The sequence below is a fragment of the Cyrtonyx montezumae genome, unplaced genomic scaffold, assembly GCF_038088225.1.
Source record: "Cyrtonyx montezumae isolate F1298 unplaced genomic scaffold, pur_monq_1.0 scaffold_3, whole genome shotgun sequence".
NCBI classification, from domain to species: Eukaryota; Metazoa; Chordata; class Aves; order Galliformes; family Odontophoridae; genus Cyrtonyx; species Cyrtonyx montezumae.
The window spans coordinates 72994309-73016531 of record NW_027072034.1 but is presented as its reverse complement, the minus strand read 5'-3'; the positions used below and the strand labels follow the sequence as shown (position 1 = coordinate 73016531).

The 22223-nt window shown below is 36.3% G+C and overlaps 1 protein-coding gene across 6 annotated transcripts in view; it reads right to left on the bottom strand.

Annotated features, from left to right (window-relative positions):
- Window positions 1–22223, bottom strand: part of DCAF6 (DDB1 and CUL4 associated factor 6) — a 69543-nt gene that overhangs the window by 29542 nt on the left and 17778 nt on the right. For 3 of the 6 annotated variants that reach the window (XM_065741889.1, XM_065741891.1, XM_065741892.1), the window contains exons 3-11: window positions 19748–19840; window positions 16896–17081; window positions 12562–12675; window positions 11368–11503; window positions 10413–10627; window positions 7862–7955; window positions 7248–7367; window positions 6767–7012; window positions 2090–2254 (exon numbers count right to left, since the gene is read on the bottom strand). In XM_065741889.1, the coding sequence (XP_065597961.1) occupies window positions 2090–2254; window positions 6767–7012; window positions 7248–7367; window positions 7862–7955; window positions 10413–10627; window positions 11368–11503; window positions 12562–12675; window positions 16896–17081; window positions 19748–19840 (1369 nt within the window). The remainder of the gene's footprint in view (window positions 1–2089; window positions 2255–6766; window positions 7013–7247; window positions 7368–7861; window positions 7956–10412; window positions 10628–11367; window positions 11504–12561; window positions 12676–16895; window positions 17082–19747; window positions 19841–22223) is intronic. The other 3 variants (XM_065741893.1, XM_065741894.1, XM_065741895.1) reach the window with 1 other exon arrangement.

Sequence of the window (22223 nt, the reverse complement as noted above, 5' to 3'; positions counted from 1 at the left end):
GCTCTCTGCTACATATTTTGGACTTCAAACAGACATTTCTATATCTAAAAACAAAACCTCAAAGAATAAAAATGCAGTTTTTAATCACTCAGGTTACATAAGATATAAGGGCTACAGGAGTAGGACAGCTACAGGAGTCTCTGATGCACACTGACCTATAACACCAATTCCTTTTTCTTTCAAAATCAGATGGTTCATATTCTTTAACTTCTCATAATGTATTTTATTTGCTTCAAAGTTCTCAGAACGAGAGGTGAAGATCTCTTTGAAGCCTTGCTTCAGTTTATAAGCTGTCACTGATTCACAGTGATGCATACACAGCACATCCGCTCTGGGTGGGGCAGCAGTAACAACAAGTTATAAAGGTTTAATTTCTTTATAGTTTGCACATAGCCCAGTTATACTTGGCTAAATACTATGTACAATCTAAATGTTAAGAAGTACCACATAAACATAAGCCAAGACTAGTCCTTACTGGTGAAAGCATTTAAGAATTCACCACAGTTCCCTCTCAGAGCAGCCACCAAAAAGAAAATCTCTCTCTGTTCAGTATAAAAGACTTGAAGACAAAACAGGCCTGATGTACAAAGCACATTCTGCTTCTTCAGCTCTGCCAAGTTTACACAGTATTTCACGTGATGAATCCACTGAAACAAAGTTTTTTTGCCATCTGAGGGTGACGTGCTTTCCCAAGGTCAGATCAGCCATTACTTAGTTAATTCCCTTTTGCATCCACCAGCATATAAAGCTTCTAGCCACACTTCTCTAAACATGAGGGTTAATTACTACAGATAAAGCTTACAAATCTTCATGAGCATTACAGAACCTCAGGCTAGGAGGAGATGGGATAATTACCAGACAATCCAATAGCATGAGCACGTTTCTTTTTAAAACCAGTAAGAACTTTCAGCTCATGCCATCTTCTACTGATAATCCTACGTGACTCAACTATTTTTCTCCCCCTGTGGCTACAGCTATGATAACTGAGCTTCTGTAATTGCAAAGACAAGAACTGAGAATGAAATACAGGGCAGAAGAAAATGTTAGTGCTACACTGACTTCAAAAACACCCAAGTGGATACACCCAAGTAGGGATTGAGAACTTGCAGCTCCAGGCCAAACAAAGCCTATGATTTCATTTCAGACAGTGGCAGACAAAGTTGGGGATTTTCCATTTTATTTATTTATTTATAAAACCTACAACCTGAATGTGCCTGAAAACCGAACATCTGCCACAGAACAGAGCATCAAGAGCAACTTTGCAGGAAAAGAAAAGGAAAAGAGATGGGACAGTGCTAGAAAAGAAACACTGCTGGACACGTGGCCTTTATATTTACTTCAGCACAAAGTAAGCTCATTGCTCACACAGCATGCAGCCCATTCATCTCCACACAATGCCATGGCAAAGTCTGCTTCAAGTTGATATGCCTTAGGGTTTAACTCTGTATTCATACATTTGCATGCGTGACTCTACCCTAACTTAGAACTTCCTCAGAAACATTTCTTTTTATTATAAATATCTGCAAAGCTTTCTTACATTTATTTTTAATCTCAGTTAAGACGACAAAGATGATGGTGAAAGCAGCGTCACTGTATTAAAAAAAAGCAAGCACATCTGGAGACTTTGGCTTGCTAGAAGTAATTGCACTACGTTTACTGTAAAAACAGAACATTTAGGAGAGCTGTTTTCTGTTTTACTGTATCGTTCCCTTGATTAAGAACATATGCTAAACCAAAGCCATCTTACTACCTGATACAATTAATAGCAATTCAATAACAAGGGTGGAAGTGGATTGCTCTATCCAGGACACAGTGATTTCTCTAACGAACATTGCAAATACTTGATAACGTGCACCTAGGAAACCTTCTCCACATAGTGGTGTTGCACTATGCAATCCAAACATGTTAAATAAATGAATCTGTCATTACTCCTCCTTCCCTAACCATGTGATGATAAACACCACCACATGCAAGGTAAGAAAAGCAGCAAATGCATTGTCTTGTTCTGGAAGTGAAGCGGTCTCAGCAAACAATAGTAGCACAGACTATAACTACGTTAGCTGCTTAAGAAACCTTGACAAATGACAACCTGATGTCTGAGGGTCCTGTGAGGAGCCCTTAGAGGATGACTGATCAGAGGAGGACTGTGGTGCAGAACCCTCAGCTAGCTCTCGCTGTCTCTGTTGTTCTGCCTTCTTAAGCCTCAGCCGCTGTAGACCCCTACGGATTATAGCTAACTCGGGTCCCATTAACTCTGACAAATGGAAGGAGAAAAAAAAAAGTACGTAAAAAAGAAGCATCAAACATACAATATACAGAAACAGGGGCGGAGCACGGGGCTGACTGAGGAGAGAAGCAATAGATATTATGTGTAACTAAAGGGATAAGAACTTTACAAATCAATCGACTGGCATCCAGACATTACAAAATTAAGTATTTAAATTGCTTTTGTCATCTTCAATGCTCAATTCACCGGACCTAGAAGTTCACAGTTCATGTCATACATTCCCCTCCCCATCTACAACACATAAAACAGTTGTCAAAGAATTACTACAGAAGAACAGACCCTGACCGATTCAAAACAAGGGAAATTACAGAGGTATTCAACACATCAGAACTTTTATGGCATACAGGTAAATTTTCAAGATCAATGTCATGGCTTTCTGCTGTCAAAGATACACAAAATATTTTAATACCGTTTTAGTCAAAACAAACCTGCAAAAAAAAGAAAAGTGTGGATCATTGAGAGATGTGACTGAACAGCATCTAACGAAAAAACAGGTTCTGTCATGCACTCCACGTTTATCACACATTCACAATCGCTGAGGATTCAAAGTTTGTAAACATTGTTAATTGGTCCTACAGAGAAAGCAATTTATTGGATCATAAACATTTTTTAGCATCATTCTCTTAAGTCTACTCTCGCAGATCTTTCTTTTTTGAGATTTCATTGTTTTCATCATGATGTCTTTACTCATTTGTAAGTTACAGCATTTTGGTGCATACCGTGTCACTATCTCACTTAACAGTATTTTTTTGAAAACTACTATAAAATCAAGCGTACTAACTCATTTTTCTTCTTTATATGCTCTTTACAGATTTCCTCCACTTAAACAAGCACTGCATAACAAGCACTTCTCTTTATACTACACAGACTGAGTCTTTATTAGCAATAGCTGAAAGCACAACACTGATCTGCTTACTACTCTCACCTGTAAATACAGTAGCATTAAGAAGCTAATTCAGACTCACACATTCACATCAAAGTCTACAACTAGTTCTGCTATAAACTGTTATCCTAGATCTATCCCAAAAGGATTTTTATCAAAGACACCCTGCAGTACTTTGTAGACATGAGGAAATCTGCAATGGAAAAAAAAATGCAACATGACATCTTAATAGCTATGGAGAATTACACTGGTACACTACCTTTCATTAATGCAAAAGCTTCAAAAATATTTTGTAACCCTTACTCACTCAGTGAAACAAGCAAATCTTAAATTTTGTTTCATCATAAGAAATAAACCCAAAGTTCTATTCCAGTTATTCAGCACATTAGTGGCAGGAACTAATTAATAACTACAAGTCTAATTAATAACTACAAGCTAGAACTCCTGGAAAGTGCATCTTACCAGTCTAGGCTGATAGGGTATAACAAGAAGAGAAAAGATGCAGTTCAGAGGAATATGGTATTAAGGAGACTTTCTAGGAATATTTTTCATGTGCAGGGAACATTTATGAAAATTAAATGTCCTAGAAAGTGCTTTTAAGGAAGTATCAAGAGTGCCTAAAGCTGCAGTTTTCAATACTTGCTGCTGATTTACCTCCACTCGCTCCAGAGACAGTTTCAATTTAAGACATAACATGAATTCAAACTCAAAATGTAAAGACATAACCACTATGTGGAATATATTTAATTATAACACCTTTTAAGACACTGCAGAATCTCTAAGCAAATGTTTATATTGCCAGCAAGTGGAGTAAGAAAAGCTGGAAAAAAAAAACCCAACACCAAAAAATAAGTTATTGTCCCTCTCCCATTCAAAATTTAAAGACAAAGCCACTTTGTGTCACCAGTACATTATCCCTGTTTCTGTAGTGACAAACATGAATGTTTCCAGCAATTACCCCATCTCATTATAGTAAAATATTCTTCAGATGAACTGAAAGGGCAGGTTACTGAGATGTGTCTCACAGATCTTGTTGACTGTTTGTACCTTATTCAAACATTTCAGTTGTATTCCTCTTTAATATACATTCTCACAGATAGTTATCCCAACAAAACCAAGCACTGAACTATTTTTACATCAACTCCATTTCAAATTAGTATTTTTTTTCCCCAAAACATTAAGAGATGGAGAAGTGCACATCTCAAAGCTGAAATGCTCGACTCATGGTATGTTTTCTGGTGCACCATACCAACAATGTACTTGAATTATAGTATATATATTTACATATATATATATATACATACACATATACATATACACACATACACACACACACTATATATATATATATATATATATATATATATATATATATATATATATATATATATATATATATATATATATATATATATATATATATATATAAGCTATTACAATTTCATGTGTAGGCTTACTAGCATAATCTGCATTCAGTATAGAAATCCGTAGAAACGAGTTATGAGAAGCTGCTTATAAGCCTGTTTCATAGCATCCTCTAATTCTAATAAGTCACTACCCTAGAATATATTCTTTACCTGCTAACACTTTTGCATTAACATCCAAGCTTCAATCTGCCACAACTTTAAGCACAGCAATCCTGAAAGCCTCTCATTTCTCTTCTGCCATTTTTCAAGCAGCTTCCTCAGTCATCCAACTTTTACAACGCATCTCCACCTGAACTTCCTACTCGACCCTACTATATTAAAACTATTTTGCCTAACATCACTTCACCCTGTTACCCCAAAAAAGCAGCAGGTTTTATTCACATCTAAATGCAGCTGCCCCAAACTGAGGAATTCTGTTCTTGATACAATGCGCAGAGCCTTCATATTGATAAACTAGAGGCTGTGAGTAAATAAACTACTGTGACAGAGCACCATCATAGGTTACTGTAATTAGATAAACACTGCAAAAAGAAAATTTACATTCAAACCCTCTCATTCTTAACTCCATTGCTACTGCTCTGTCATGATCTCTGCTCAGGGGCTCTGAATTTGGCCCCCCAAAGATTTCTTTTGCAACTTAACTGTTTTTAGAAACGGTTTCAAACTAGTTTCTTATTAGGTATGCTGAGTTAAAACTACTCCTGCTAACTATTTGATGAACTAACTAAAATCTGCATTTGGTGACAAGAATATCAGACATGGGAGTTTTCTGAAGCAGCAGCCATAGCCCACTGATGCTTGTTTAGGCGTAATGAAAGCACCCATCAAACATCACAGAGTAAGCTAGAAAGTATCCATTGTCAGCCAACAGAACAAAACCACCACAACTACCACTACCCCTTCAAATCTGAGTACAGAGTCCAATCTAACAGTGGGAAAGAGGAAATGCTCTTAAAGAGCAGCACTGATTAATATCAACTTCAGCTTCATGCTAGCATCATAAACTTTTACTTAGAAATTCAGACAGGTTCAGAGACAAAGAGGAAAGCACTCGTTAAAGGTGTTTAAATTCTTAAAAAGCTGAGATAGAAAACGTGTAATTCCAGAAGTGTTGTTTACTGCATTATCGTTATGCAAAACACAAAATTTACCAGTGGGGACTGAAAGCTTCTGCTACTGATCAAATTTTCCAGCATTCACTCACAGGAATAGTATCTAGATTACACGTATTGACATGTCCCTATCCTCACAGCTTTTTTCTTTAAGTAAGGTATTAGAATAATTGCAAGGTTCAAACTGCTCAAACTTAATCAATTCCAATGTATGTCTTTAGGTTCTCTATCTTTCAGATACCAAATACTTTGTCATTTCTCAGCTGTGCCAGAGATTTTGGTAGCAGCAGCCAGAGTACGCTGAATGCCAAACTTTTTTTTCCCTAGTAAATTCCCACTTCTTTATTCCACTTTTAAAAATAAAAACAAATTCTTGAGCAACTCTAAGGGCTGTGGCACCTACTCCTGCATGCAAAAAAAAAAAAAAAGCAGGTCAAAGAAAAAGGTGCTCCTTTACTTCTGCCCAAAGAAATTTCTGACTCTGTGAAATATATTTTCTTCCTTCATCACAATAAAGATATGACTATTTAAAACAGACGAGTTCCAAGATACATGATCTTAAAAATCAATATGTACTATGATTTATTAAATGACAATGAAATCTTATGCAAAGTAAACCCTAGTTAGATACTTTTAAGAAGCAAACAATAGTACTGCTGACTGACATGTCTACTTCTTCCAAATAAAAACAGGTACAGATTCTGCTGCTTACTGCACTGACACTGCTACAGCCAAACCACAGTTGAAGAAGGCATGACATTACTTACATTCCATGATGAGAACAGTACATTCGGTGGAGGGGGTGGGGAGAAAAAAAGCAGTATTTTCTTATTTTCATTTTAAATCACACTAATGCTTATTCTTTTTTCACATTTCCTTCTTCAGGCAAATATATACAGTTGATGCTTTTACTCTTTACTTAAACTGAATGCTTACCAGTCACTTGGTAACTACAAAATAGATGTCTTATTAAGTATGTGCAGATATAAATTGACTACCCCAAATATCCTAAAATAAAACTGCATATTGAATTGTGACAAGATGGATTTCTTCTCACCAGACTGATGGAGCACAGGTTGAGATGAGGCCCCCAAAGAAGGCCTTTGTTCATTATCAGGAGAGGACAATAATGAAGTTGAAGGGGGACTTCCCGTTGAAGATGATGTTGAAGGAGCCTGGGCTGACATAGTAGAAGACGAAGACGATGGAAGTTGTTCAGAACCATCTACTTCCATTGCAGTTTCTGATTCTGTAGTAGGTGGCACGTTATTAGCAGCAGACGCATCTGTCCGATTAGTCCCACCTTTGATGAAAAAAATAAAAAAAGCAAAAGAAACAAAGGCTCAAAGGTAAACTTACTCTGTTTCTATACAACCCTTTTCATGACTATTATTCATAGCATCCACATGTGCTTAGTTCTTTAACGTGCACTACAATTTTTTAGTTTAGACCTCAGAAAGACTGATAATCAAAGCCTTCATTTCCAGTACAAGCATATTCTCTATTGTAATTACTGTTCTTGAAAAGAAGGAAGTCACCTCGGGACCGTGATCTTCCTCGTCCTCGATTACTTTGCGCAACTTCACTAGCTTCTTCAAACCATCTTGACAGCATGTCTGACATCCTCTGCATTAGAGAGACATTAGGACTCTGTTCACCTGTAAAAACAGTAATGCTTAACGTTTTACAAAAGCGTTCACTTCCCCCCCCAATTACTTCTTCACTTAACAAAAAATTTTTAGACTTTGTATCAAGTTTCAGGATTGCGACGTCACTAAAGCAGCAACACCTTTGCGCACATTCTCTTCAGTGTAATCCAAAGTATCATTTTCTCTTTTTATTTCACATTTTATTACACATGAAACAATTTTTTTTTCCAAGGGAGAAGATTCCATCTGTCAAGGGCTGAAATGGAGTGCTTGAATCTTTAATTATGTTTTGCACTCTGTTAAGTGCTTTTAATCTTTTTATTTTCTTGAATATACTGACATCTCCCAACAGAAAACCATTCCATTGGATGGACCATTCCACACATAGTGATGAAACAGCTACTGCAGGCTCCTTAGCCTCTCTGGCAAGATGCAAAATTTTTGTAATCAAATATCATAGGAAATTGTATCAACTGAGTACCCCACAGCAGCAAACAGATTACCATCTCTCTCCCGTTCACTCTCAGGTCTTGCTCTTGGGCCAGTATCCGACCAATCCCCTCGTAGCCGCAAACGTTTAACTGGAGGCTGCCGTAACTAGAAGGAAAAAATAAAGATGACAGCTATTATAGTTATTTATATTGAACAGTACAAAATTTCAAGTTTACTAATAAATGCTGTATCCCCATTTTGTTAAGATACAAAAACTTGTCACAAAAAACAACCTGTAGCAGCCACATGATCTTATCAGCTACGAATAAGAACAACTGTATCAAAAAGTGACAAAAGTTTTAGCTATACAGAATGTCATCAGTTGGAATCAATGCCTCTTACAACTATTACAGCTTCTATTTTACTCAGTGTTAACTTTTAACTGGATTAACTGAAGCATTCCATACCGAACAATAAACTTGGCCTGAATTCCACAGAAACGTTTACTACTTCATGTTAGTAAATACACATCAACTACAGACCCTATAACATCCTGATGAAATGTAGATTTGGATTTAAGCAAAGGGAAAAAAACAACATTCAGACACTGTCAAATAAATGTTAGGAGCAAACTTTAAGCTACCCTGTGATTTTTAGTTCTTTTAATTAAAGTGTTTTTTGTTGTTTTTTTTTTTTGTGGTACAAGAAAATAATTATACAGTTAGTGGTACTTATAACTAGTTAGCTAGTGATAACCTGAAAAGAAACAACTAGAGATCTGTAACTTCAAAAAGGCAGTTCAGATTATTTATGGTTGTTTCCAGTGAACAGTTATGTTGTCAATTTGAGATTAAATGCAAAACCCCTGAAAGTAAATGAAAGTGCTAACAGTTGGGAGCCAGGAGATTTGGGAATAAAGCTTTACACTCTTCCTACTCTGTAGAACTTAAAGCAAGACTGAAATAAAAATACCATTTAAGTGAAATTACCTAACAAAATGAAATTACAGAACATACTCCATGCATACAGAATACCTAGGATCTGCTATTAATAAGTAGTCACAATTTTCCCTCTCTGTATAAAAGCAGGCAATCAATTCTCCACTGCATTACTTTACATTAGATTGCAATTACATAGGAAAAAAGAGAAAGATGAGAAACCATTTATTCGTGCCATCATCTTTCTGAGTTCCTCTCTGCTTTCCTCTGTCTCAATCAGGTAACAGTTTAACTCAGCTGAACACAGGTAAGTCAAATTGTCTGCTCCACATTATTTTCAAATTCTGCAAGGCCACTCAGCAGGTTGCAAAAATGAAAACATTCAGAAGGCCAGCACAAAAGACAAGACTTTAAGCAAAAGCTCGCTGTAGCCAGAACTGCAATTTGCTTACAGTTGTCTGAAACTGTGTATGTCTACAATTATTACAAATTTAGAACATCAGACACCAATTCCATTGTCCACAGCTTCTATGAGTTCACAACATACTGAAAAGTAGGCAACAAATAACTAAAAACGGTACCCCCACATACTAGGAGGCAATACCAGGCATTTTGTGTCAAAGTAGCAGACTTCATACATTAGATATGGAGTATGCAAATCTTGTCGCATGATTTAACAATCACATCTCAATCTACTAGGTGAAACATCTTTTCTCATCTAATTTTTCAAATCCCAGAAAATATCTTGAATTTTATACAACTCTATAAAAGTCTGTTGTTTTATATAATTGAATTATACGGGTACAACAATAATCGAGAACAAAATCCTTGTCCATGGGTATTAAATCAAAGAGCTCTGTGTCAAAGAGCATATAACATAACCCTTCTTCCAGTAACTGCCAGCATTTAAACTTCTCTATGAGCTAGGAACAGCAGTTTCCTTCAAAATTTTTCCAGTTTCCTGCATTACTGGAATTCACAGGTACAGTAATCATGGTGAAAATGCTAAATTATCACCAAAATAAAGGTAAGAAATGATCAGTGGTTCTCACTTCAACACAGCTACTCCAAATTCTCATCAGCCCTGAGAAGGGGCAATCATTTTTCTATGAAAGCAATACACTCCAAAGTTTTAGGTGCAAAAAAAAAAAAAAAATCGCCAGTCAGAATCCACATGGTAAATTTCTCTGAATGTGTCTCCCATCATGTATGTCCAGATTTAGTTACAGAAAGATTACAGCTAACTATGAATCTCTGTGGCACTGGCTTATTTCTAAAAAAAAGTCAAACTGGGAGATATAACATTTCTAAAAAAAAGTCAAACTGGGACGATTTTCCTTCATCACATTCACAAGACTATTTTATGACAGGTCAGGGTATCAAGTTCCATTAATATCAGCCCATGCTAGACTTCCAGTATAAGGGAAGCAAAGTATTTGCCTGCCTCTGGCAAAACCAAGACCTGCTTCTTCCTCAAGTTTTCTAATCAAAATATACGAGACCAAAAAAACTCCAAAAATCAAAAAATCCCATACCCTCAACACCAACACCGTAGATGTTCTAAAACAGTTTTAAGAAGAATCAAATGATGGCTCAGCATTCATTTCAAGTGAAATACAACTGATCGGATTGCCCTAGGGGTGGGGAAGGCAAAACATGAAAGCAGGCCATCTTAACCACTTGCCTCTTCTCGTCTCTCCTCAGAGGAAGGAACTTTAAGTTCTCGTGCTGTATCATCCTTGGGATCAAACAGGTATATGTAATCTGAAGAGTAGCTAACAAGGATCTCTTGACCATCTTCACTATAACATAGAGACGTTACTCTGCAAGACTTGTTATTGAGATGAGGAGGAACAAAACGTGCCACCATTCCAACAGTGCCCCTACCAGCATAATTCCCTGTGTGAGAATGAGAAAGAATACATTCACTATTACAAGCAACCTGCAGCTTTTGTGTTAAATTGGTTCTGAATAGTGACACTTCAGATCTTACAGTGAGTTCAAGCAAAAGTAAAAAACACTGATATGAACAGTATAGAAAAGATGAAAACGTATAGGCATACTTCTTTGTCACATATCGACTACATGATGGTGTGTGGATACTATCAGTCAAGTTTAGTATAGGAGGAAATTTTGGAACCTAATAGCATTATTGTGCAAAAGTACTTATGTATCACCACACAAATGTGAAAGGAAGGCATTCTATAGAACTCAGAAGATTTAAGGACATCTCCTCTTTACTTTCTAAACAATCTAAAAAAAATACCAATCTTTCCTTCTTTAAGGCATAATACTGTCACTTTGAGACCGCTGAACAACACAATACATTGGGTTTATGTGACAACTGACCTCCTCACTAATACAGTCCTCAATTCTAGTATTACAAACTTGTAAGCAGACAGGTGTGACATAGAGTTCATAAGATCCCTTCCAGTAAGGAGCTTCTTTATTTGAAGACTTCTATATTAGCAAGTATTAAAGTGAAATGACTCCATTATTGAGAAGCACATTTCTCAGAGAAGAAAGCTCCATTTCATTCAGTAATACGCATCAGGCATTCACCATTTGTTTTGAAAGAAAGAACCTGAAATTGGAATTGCACATAGGTTGAGAAGCTTACTATAAAGCACAGTTCCCACCTGTTGCTCTTGTACCAAGCATTCGCCGATCATATATTCTCACTGAGCTATCAGAACAACCCACAGCAAGATAGTACGGGATGGGTGGACAGATAGCAACAGAAGTGGCAGCACGACGGCAATTAATTAAAATATCCTGGAACAAAAGAAAACAAATCCACCACTCACACAAAAGTTTTGAGCATCTGAAGTATAACTTCATTCTTTATGACACAGACCCATTTGTTAAGAAGTAATTAAGAAATTCAGGTCTGGCCTTGCGAAGACAGGCTGCAAATATGCCGAACAGAAAATCCTCTGCAGAGAAGGAAAGCTATCACAGAAATAGATATGTAACAAGATTAAATGAAAAAGAAAACAAACAAAACAAAACAAACTAACAAAGGACAAACCACAGCAACAAACATTTGAGAAAAGATAAGAATAATAAATGCAGATGCATAAACTAGCTTGTACATTGTATTTTCTTATGCAAACACAGGTAACTGCATTTAGTTGGAAGAGTACCAAATATACAAAAACATAATTAGAATGAATTTCATCTACAGGCAGATAATTGGATAGATTTTAATATGACAAGAGGCCAAAGAAATTCCAAAAACTCGGACACGTGCACAAAGCACAACAGAATTATCAAGAGCAGTAATTTGGTGTCAGTTTTTTTCTTCAGTTCAATACTGTTTGTAAATTCCAAACAGTGGAAACAACTAGTACCTTACCTTCTGGGGAGTAATACCAGTGACTTAATTTGATCTAGGATAAAGTCATTATGAAATCTTTTCTCATGGAGGGACAAAAGATGGCCAAAAACACAAAGACACAGCTGATTTTCAACAATAACTTTTTGCCTCCAACTGTGCACTCTACAGTAACTAACGTACACTAAATCAATAGATTCAGTTTCAAGGTAGAAACCTTTCTACAGCATCTGAATCATCACACCAAAGAAGCTCCTAAAAAGATATTGAGATTTAGAAAAAGGGGAAAAAAAAAAAGAAAAAATGAAAAAAAGAAAAAAAGAAAAAAAGGAATTCTCAAACTTTTTTTTAATGTTTCTTGGGAAACATGTTGTCACCTCCACCAACGACCCTGAAATCTATTATTTCTAAAAGCCTTACCAGAATTCAAATCCTATGTTTGTATGATGTACAGCTCTACATTTAGGTCATCTTTATTAAAAGATTTCACTCTTACATCTTTACAATCTTCCTTTGTGCAACTTGTTTTGATTCGAGTATCAAACCATCGTACAGTGCCATCTTCACCACAAGAGAGGAAAGTATAGGGATCATTTGGTACTGTCATAATCTGCCCAGTGGAGAAAAAAAAAGAAAAAAACGAAAAAAACATTTATAATTCAGGTAACACAATTCATTTAAAAATAAAAGCATCAACATTATGAGCAACAGTAAAGACTGAAGCAGTAATGACTCTCATTGAGCCTTCTACCAAGGCAAAGAAGAAAACTGAATAAATACTGATGTTTCCTCATTTTCAATAAAAAGTCTGAACTACAAAAATTAAAATAAACTGTGTGGTATAGAACAAGCTGAAAAAAAACTTAGAAGTCACTATTATTTCTATTAGTTGGTAATTACCATATATCAAATTGCTACAATAATTCAATGGAAGCTCAGTTTATTTTCTGAGAAGTAACAGAAGGCAGTAAAAAACAAAATCCTCCAAGTTTGAATGACATGAGCCTGCTAAGAGCTTTTATTCCTACCACATCATTCATTTGTACTCAAAACAGTCCCCTGAAGAAACTTAAGCCTTAAAAGGCTGCTACTAACCTACTATCACTTTATTTTTCTACTTTATAAGAGAGCACTGTACTGCACCATTATACTGATCTCAGACCAACTCAAACTAGGAAAGATTCAGATGGCATCTTATGTGTGGCTTCATTCAGAAAGCCCTCCTTAAGGCAGAATAAAAACATATTGTTAATGCTGAATTTCACAGGTTGGCAAACACACAGAGCAAAAGACTGATTCTTTAACACTTACTATGTAATGACTTTTATTTCCAAACTCTCAATGAAAGTAAATTCAACAATTCTTTGAGTAACACCATATGGGAACTGTTGAATCACAGCCTGAACCTGTTTGATTGATCACCTGAGGCGAGCACTGAGTCAGCTGCAGGAGCACAGGTGAAGGCAATGCACCTGTGTGACCGGAAGGGGGGGGAGTCTGGCTCCACCTCTCCCAGACCCCATTTAAGGGCTGACCACCACCGGGGAAGGATCACTTGTTGGAGATCCCTTCTGTGTGGAATCCTAGGCAAGCCTTGACTGTCAGTGACAGATGACCCTTTCCTTATTTACTGGTCATCTTTATACTATCTGGATAAGCTATACAAAAATATGCCATCCACCTTCATTATTTTGTGTGGGTACTATTATAAAATAGAATTTGGCTGAATAAAAATAAACTCACAATAGTATTGTATAAACAAATTCTCCAGAAACATGTTTCAAGAACTCCACCCTTTGTACCAACTTACTCTGTTCTCTCCAGATTTAAAAATATTATCCAATTATCTCACGGTACATAATGATCTAAACAAATTTCTACACTACTCTTTTTCAGTGTTTTTATGTTGTCTGAAACAGTCACAAATTTCATCCTTAAAATGCAGTATAAATCCAAAATGCATTCCAATTCAGAATTAGTACCTCCAGGCCCAATGACATTAGCTTTTGTTATCTAGAGAATCCAGTGAGTCCAAGTTCTATATTTAATACAACGGTGCGGTTATATACAGACAGACAGCAATATCACAAAATTTTAAATGAATTTCCCACTCCAGAAATCTCTCAGAGATTAAGCTGTATTACACCAGAAGTTGAGGCTGCATCTCAGTTATTTGCTTCAAAAGAACTGATGTTCACTCCATTTTACTTCCACGTATCAAGGCTCAAACAAAAAAGGTCTGCTATGCCCAAACAGGCATTTAATGTTCAAATATCAAACAGATTTATGACGGTAGCAGAATTTAAAGCCTACACAAAAAATATCTTTTCCTGAAAAACTTATATAAACCTACGTATCAAAAGACTTTTTGAAGATAGTTATCAACTTTTTGATACATAAAACCTCAGTACAAAACAGGCTATGAAAATTCATTTCTTAAAAAGGAATTTTTAAACCAACATTGTATTTAAGTCAATGTTGTATTAGAAGCTGGGAGGCAGCTTCCATTATTTATATTTTAGAAGAACAAAAATAGTATTGGATCTCATCACTCAAAACAACAGTAATGCCCTCTTTTTAAAATTATTTGATGAATAAAAATAATTCCCAATACTACTATTTTGCCTGTCCAATACAGCAGTCAAATGAACGTCTCCCTTCAACTAACCATTTTGAGTTGTATTCCATACAACTCATTATTATTCAAATATAGGATTTTGTGGTAAATAGTAAATCTTTCATTTTGATTTGCTGGTCTGTTGAGCAGTCCTTATTTCTTCTAAACTGTTTTCAAATCTTTTTTTTTGTCTCATTTGTTTTCAATTTTTTTCTTATTAATATTTGCCTTTGCCATTAGTCCAGTAGTTGGAAATACAAATACCATTGCTACGGATGAAAAACAACACCTTGCAAGAGTTGATCGGCATCTCACAGTAAAAAGTTTAAGCGCTGTACTCCAGCCTCTGTTGACCCTCACTGACCCACAAGGTCAACTGGCAACTGCTTTCACTTAACTTTTCCAGTTATCATTTGTTGGCAGCAACACCTCTTGTCAGTCACTTCATGTAATCAACCAAATTTTTGGTCAACCCAAGCTCAAGTAAATCTAAACTCAGGATTGCAACTGTGACTTCTAGTAACTGTATTGTTATCAAAACTTCTATTTACAGTACTCATAAGAGCTGACTCCAAGACCCTAAACTTCAGGCACACAAGCTTTTACCTTTAATGATAGACAATATCTTCATGCTCCCTTAGCCCAGTGTCCATAATCATTCTCCTGCTTTTTTTGTTGTTGTTCTTGTTGTTTTGTTTTGTTTTTTTAAATATAAAACTCACAGCTAGCGACCCAGGAAACAGAAACCAGTTGAGTTTCTACTACCTGCTCCTTAAGTCTGTGGCCAGCCATCAAGGAGGTACTTATTTCTCCAGGAGGTCAGAATGCTGACCTCACAGACCCCATCCTCAACTGAGGACATCTCATCTATAAGAAACAGCATCGCTGCATCCAGATGTTCCTACTTAAAAGGCAGGGTTTAAGTGAGGTACAGAGAATGTCCAATCAAGTTGCAGAATCCTCAGACTAACACACGGGCTGCTATATATAGTAAGCTCCAGTGGCAACTGAGGCAGTTTAAGCTTCTGGCTGAGGGCCACAGGACTGCTGCTTTTCAAAGGGAACAGTAGTTTCTCAGTAAAAGCAATCTCAAAACTAAAAGCAGGAAATGCAAGTCTGGGAGGGAGCCAGAGTCACATTTGGCAAAACTGAAAATGAGTACATACGACTACAGCCTTGAGTTAAACGCAGGCAAAAACAACCATACAGCAGAATACAACAGACAAGCGAACCACAATCCCATAAATGTCTACACAGTCAAGAACGCCAGGTTCGCTCGACTGACTGACCTAAATGGATACCAGCACACAAAATGTCTTTGGCAAAACTTCTAACTGAACGCGTGTAATATCAGCTGTAAGGATACTTATGCAACGTGATCGAAAATGAACTCTTGCACACCTCAAATTCAGTCAGTCTTAACAGATTTTTAATCACTTTGATCAGTTTAAATGCCAAGAAAAACATTTAGAAATGTGCTATGAAATCTCAGCTAAATAATTACAAAAGCAACAGATTTGAGGTGTTGTTTTTTGAATGTCATACTTCTAATCTAAGAGGAAAATAGTATTGTTTCTCCTATTTTTAAAATAGGAGAAAATACAAAGTAACAGATTTTGCAGTCATTACAATTTGCCTATTTGTAGAAACAAGGCTAACTTCCAAGAGAGGACTGAAACACTGGATAGAAATTTACACATAATCAGTTAACTATAACACAAAACAGAGAAATCACCTAGAACTTTAAACATATTTTTCAGATTAAATTATTCACAAATGGTTAAGTAAGAATTTCTTAGGATTTAAATTGTGAAAAAGCACTAAACCATTGAAAATATTTTTATTCCTCCACCACCCCACCCCCCCGCTAAAATAAATAAATAAATAAAATCAAGAGGAAAAGCATGGCCACCATCTCCTCTTCTGTCAATTTAGAAAGAAATTCACAGCACAGTTTTGCTGCAGATTATTATTATAATGAAGCTTTATTCAGTTACTTTATTTTCAAAGAAAGTGGTCTTAATGATGTTCATTTTTTGGAAAAATCTTCCGTTCATTTCTCTTCTTAAGCCTACTCTGTAAAGAAAAACAATCAGAAATTGCAGAAGGAAGATTCATTAATTCTCACTTTCGTCATCTAGTTAATAACTTGCACAGTAACACAAGAAAATACATATTCTATCTTAAAATGATCATATACTTCTGTGTGTTACCTCGTAGGTGGTTCCATAGTGGCACGTATACTGGCATTGTCTGTTGGTCTCTGCATCCTGTTCAACATGAGTATAAAAGATGACCCCGTCACCGGAACAAGATACAATCTGTTTGTCATTGGTGCATGGCAGGAATTTTGCACTAAAAATATTGGCTCGGTGTCCTGAGCGAATGGTTGTTAAAACCTACAAAAAGAAAAAAGAAAGCTGGTATCAGGTTAATATTTTCAAAGCAAATAAAGAATGGGAAAATAATACAGACTCTGGTACTATAAAAGATTACTCATGTACAAGCTGCCAGTGATGCACAGCTTAATTCTAACAGGTGCAAGAAGCTGCCTTTACACCACATTTCTTCTATGATCTAATAGGTTCCATGTTGACTTATGTATTGCCTAGAGTAGTCTGCAAAATGGCAGTTAGGAAATGCAACTGATGCCTTTTGTTTTTAAAATGCTAGATACAAATCACATCAGGTTTCTCAAAGGAAACCATTAGTCTGGGATGGTAATACAGCCAGCCTGCATGCAAGTGAGAGATTTCAACGATACGGAACACCGTAGGTCAAGAAGAAAGCAGCTTTCTAATCCAAGCCAGTTTTACAGACTTTAAAAACATGATGCTACCCGTACAAGAAACACACTTTAAAGGAAGTGACGTTTATTTTTTATAAACTTTTTAATATTTTTTTTTAAATAAGGATATTTTGAAGCCAATCAAATAAAAGTTTGAGAACATGATTACAGGGCAGTAAACTAGTTTAGGAGTTGAATTCAGTCTCAACAAATGTCTTTCATTTACAGTACAGCCAAGAAGCATATAATTTATTTTACCACTACAACTGCTTTTAAACACTTTGTGATGACTCTTTTTATTTACTAACATACTTTTGATTAGTCTATTAAAACTGAAAAAAAATCCTCCATATGCGTTCCTGTGTACTGATGAATGTTCTACATTTCAGTTCTTTTTCCTGCCTGTAAACTAAATATGTTTTCACCAGTATCGATGGGAAAACAATACATACCAAGTTGTTTACAGTATTAAAATGTCTTCAAAATTTCCACTCATTTACCTTAATCAAGTAAAACATTATGCAAACTAAGCTGCTCTGACAGCAGTAACTGATTTTACTGTAAAAAAAAAGTATTTTACAACATTTCACATCTTTCAAACAGTTTACACAAAAAAGTTATTCAGAACCTAATACTGGAAGAAGAAAAAATATTAAAAAAAAAATCAGAAGACAACACATTCATCTTATTTCAGTAGATCTGTCAATTAATTTAGACTTATTCAGATTTTCAAATCTTCAAAACTCAGATTTCCAAAGGAAACAAAAAACTCATTTCAAAAGAATAACTCAGAGCAAGAAGTCCACAAGGTACAGTTAAAAAACTATAATCTGACAAACATGCCTTTGATTTTAGCTATTGTTACTATGAATCACTGAATGCCTTGGGGTGGAAGGGACCATAAAGATCACCCAATTTCAACCCCTTGCTGTGGGCAGGGCTGCCCCCACCAGCTCAAGCTGCCCAGGGTCCATCCAACCTGGCATTGAGTGCCTTCAGGGATGAGGCACCCACAGCTTCTCCAGGCAGCTGTGCCAGGGCCTCACCGCCCTCAGAGTAAAAGGTTTCCTTCTAACAGCTAAACTAAATCACCTTCCTTTCAGTTTAAACAAATTTCCCCTTGTCCTGTCAGGTCATGTAAAAAGTTGGTCTCCTTCCTGCTTATAGAATATGAAAACAGAATACGAAAGAAATGATCCACAAAAGGAATTATTCTCAGCCATCTCAAAACAGAACTAAGTGCTGATTCTTTGTTTAAGGCTTACAGTTACTATTGGAAATCACAGTGGTACATTTCTCCTCAGATACACTAACAACACAAACATAATCTATTCAAAGTCAACAAACATTTTCTGAAAATTTCTCCTTCTGAGGCACACAGTAACAGTGTTTCCATTTGAGGACACAAAACACAAACTGGAATTATGTATACTGTGCCTCAATGAACTCCTATTTAAACTCCCTTCCACCATACAAACCACACATTTTGGTTCTCCTTCCACATTTCATTTTTCAGTACCTCTTCTAGGTTTAGGTGTCAACCTCTAAGAGAGTATGGAAGAGTGGACTTTGAACATTGCTGCATAGGATCACCAGAACTGAAGGGCACAGCTCAGAGTATCTGTATAGGAAAACTGACAGCAGATGCTCAAAGACTAAATTATGGAACAATGCTACATGATGGACACTAACTGATATTGCTGGAAGTCACATGACTGGATCTGAACCTGTATAAGTGCAGAAGTGGAAAAACCAAGCTTTTTACAACTCTTACCTTCATAGAACTGCTTCCATCTCAGTACACATTTCTCTCCATCCACCACACACACACACACACACACACAAGACAATGCCACTTCAAATGATAATCAATTTTTTTAGTACACACTGACACTTCATTTCAACGTTACATTACACAAAAAGACAACTCAGTAGACTGTGCACAACAGAAGCTAGTACAATATTTTAAAGCTAAAATGAAGACAATGTATCTGACTATAAAATTTCACAATTGCTGAATGCTATTGCTAATTCTGACACTAATCCGTTGTGAGACTATGTTCCTTCTGTGCCAGACCACTTACCGTAACATGGGATAATGCCTCTGTTACAAGGGATTAGAATACTAAGGTTTTAAAGCGCTGTGAAGTTTTATTCCCGTTTATAGAACATTACAAAGGCTTGATTTTAACTCTGTCAGATAATAATTAGTTACTCTTGGAAAACAACAACTTAAATCTCATTTGAAAAATATTAAGCATTCAGAAACAAACCTACCTTTCTGCTGTAAGGATTGGTAATAACCAGATTGGTGTCATCAGAACCAGATAAAATATATTCTCCTGTATCGTTCCAGCAAATTGTATTCACCTGCATGAATTAATTAACAATTAGATTTGCGTTAGATTTTTCAGACAATTAAATCATCAACACACTATACTTACCCAACACTACAAAAAAGGAGTTAACAAGTGAACCTGAAATCAACTACCACACACAAAAAAAAATTACTTTCAAAATAAATTGATAAGGGAATCCTTTCCACAATACTGTGTTCAATATTGTGTTTATGACATCAAACTGTAAACTCAAAATCCAGAGCAGGCAGGTTTTTTCTTCCAGCAGTAGCTCATGCACAAGCCTCAAAGACTGTATGCATGGCCATTATTATTTCAAACTGTCTCTAAAATAGCTTTAGCTGTCAAACTGCAGCCAACAACATTTTCCAACGGCTATTTTCTGCGGGCACAATAACTGCCATGATTCGATATGAGTGGACTTCATCATCAGTCAAAACCTCATTTTTTAAGCATTCTTTTCTTATGTTCTCTTTTGATTCAAATGTTTCATTCTTACTGTGAGCCTGAAAGACAAAAATCTTTTTGTTTAAAATAAGAGTACCCATTTTAGTTACTATTTTAAGCATAAGCTTAGTGGGAGTCCTTCTTCAGGCAAAGTTGCAAAACGAGAATTAGCTGCTTGCATGCATGGATCACACGGGAAGTGGATTAGTTACCAGAACTTTACATATTTGCTGAGGATCCTTAAATTAACTAGAAGCACTCAAAAAAACATTAGGAAATGAACAGAAATGCTAACGTCAGTCTGTCAGTGTATAAATCCATCTATGGCAAATCTCCACCTTCCATACTGCAGTTCTGGTTCATATTCCACCCCCATATTCCCCATTTCTATTAATACCCATTTGAAATGCAAAACTATGAAGAAGAATGGCAAGGGTAATTGTGAGTACCTACACCTTTTTATTGCAAATTTGTGCTAGCACAGGGGAAAGAGGATAGAAGTTCATGAAATCACAGTCTTGCAATCACAGCATGGCAAAAGTAAGAAATATTTTTCCATAGTTCTTTATAATACAGGAAATGGAGGGCATTCAATGAAATCATCTCACAACACGCCCAAAACAAAGGGTGATTCTCCTACTGCATTTTATTAAACTGGAATTCACTGTCGTGGAATGCCCTACACACCCTGAGTGGAAAAGAATATTTGCCAAAGAAAAATGATCAAAAACAAAGATGCAAATTTCACCTCCATTTGTCCTTTAAAGTCTGACGTGTTCTTCCTACTATATGTTGGTCATGTTTTTGCTTTCCTCCAAAACTAGTACTGGCCTCCATCACAGCCAAGTTAGCAGGCTTGACTGAGCAGTGGTGTGATGTAGCTTGGCTACTCCTACAGCCCTGGCTGCCAGTCACCAAGAACTGCAAGTTCAATTATCCCTTGATTCCATTAAACACAGAAGTAAACTGCCTGATTAGTACAGTACTTAAAATACACAGTCAACTACAGCATAGTATTACAGTTAGTACCAACACTAGAACGTTAGTTTTCATCTGTATTTCCTTTCAGGCAGCCAAATACCATGACTGCCCCAAAGAAATCTAAATGCTAACACAAGGGTACATGAGCAAAACAGTGAAAACCACAAGAAGCTATAAAAAGTAGAGATGGGGGAAAAAGAAATAACAGTGATGCAAGAAAGGGCTTGCGCAAAAATTTAACCGACGGCATAGAAAGGATGTTCAAAAAGCCTGAGAGAAAAAAAGCAAACATAGTATAGGAAGAAACAAATGGGAGAGACAATTCTATGAATAGCAGCGTCACAAACTTACACAATACACTTATCATTTTCCTTCTAATTTCTGATCTCCTTCAGGTTTAAGCAGTTTCAGCATACCCTATCCAAGCCAAATTTGACTCAGAAAAGCTGTGAAGTGAGAAGACCGCCTACTGTATGCTAGAGGTCTACAACTAAACAGGTTTTTAATTCCGTACTGAATCACCTTCCCAACATTACTGATAAAAGAATAAAAAGCAAGCACTTCAGAGGAATGAGCTTGACCTTTATTTTTATTTCCCCAGAAAACAATTATTTTATTTAAGTGATCAGTTAATACACTACACTCCTCAGTGCTCACTAGATTCCACTGACCAACACTGAATTACCCCGATAAATACACATACGCTCAACCAAAAACAGATGGCCAATGACAGCAGATAAAGAAAAATCCTCATGTTCCATTCCAAGGTAGAGCACACACTCTTAAAATACATTGTCAAATGAGGACTACCTAGAAAACTGGTTCACGCTGCAAAACTGTTTAGAATAGTTATACATCTATTACATTCATAGCCACTCAATGCCCAGCTGAAAGCACAAGGTAACAGTTACTACACAAAGGGTTTGAAATTTTTCATGTTAGGGCAAAATAAGACAGGTATCAGACTG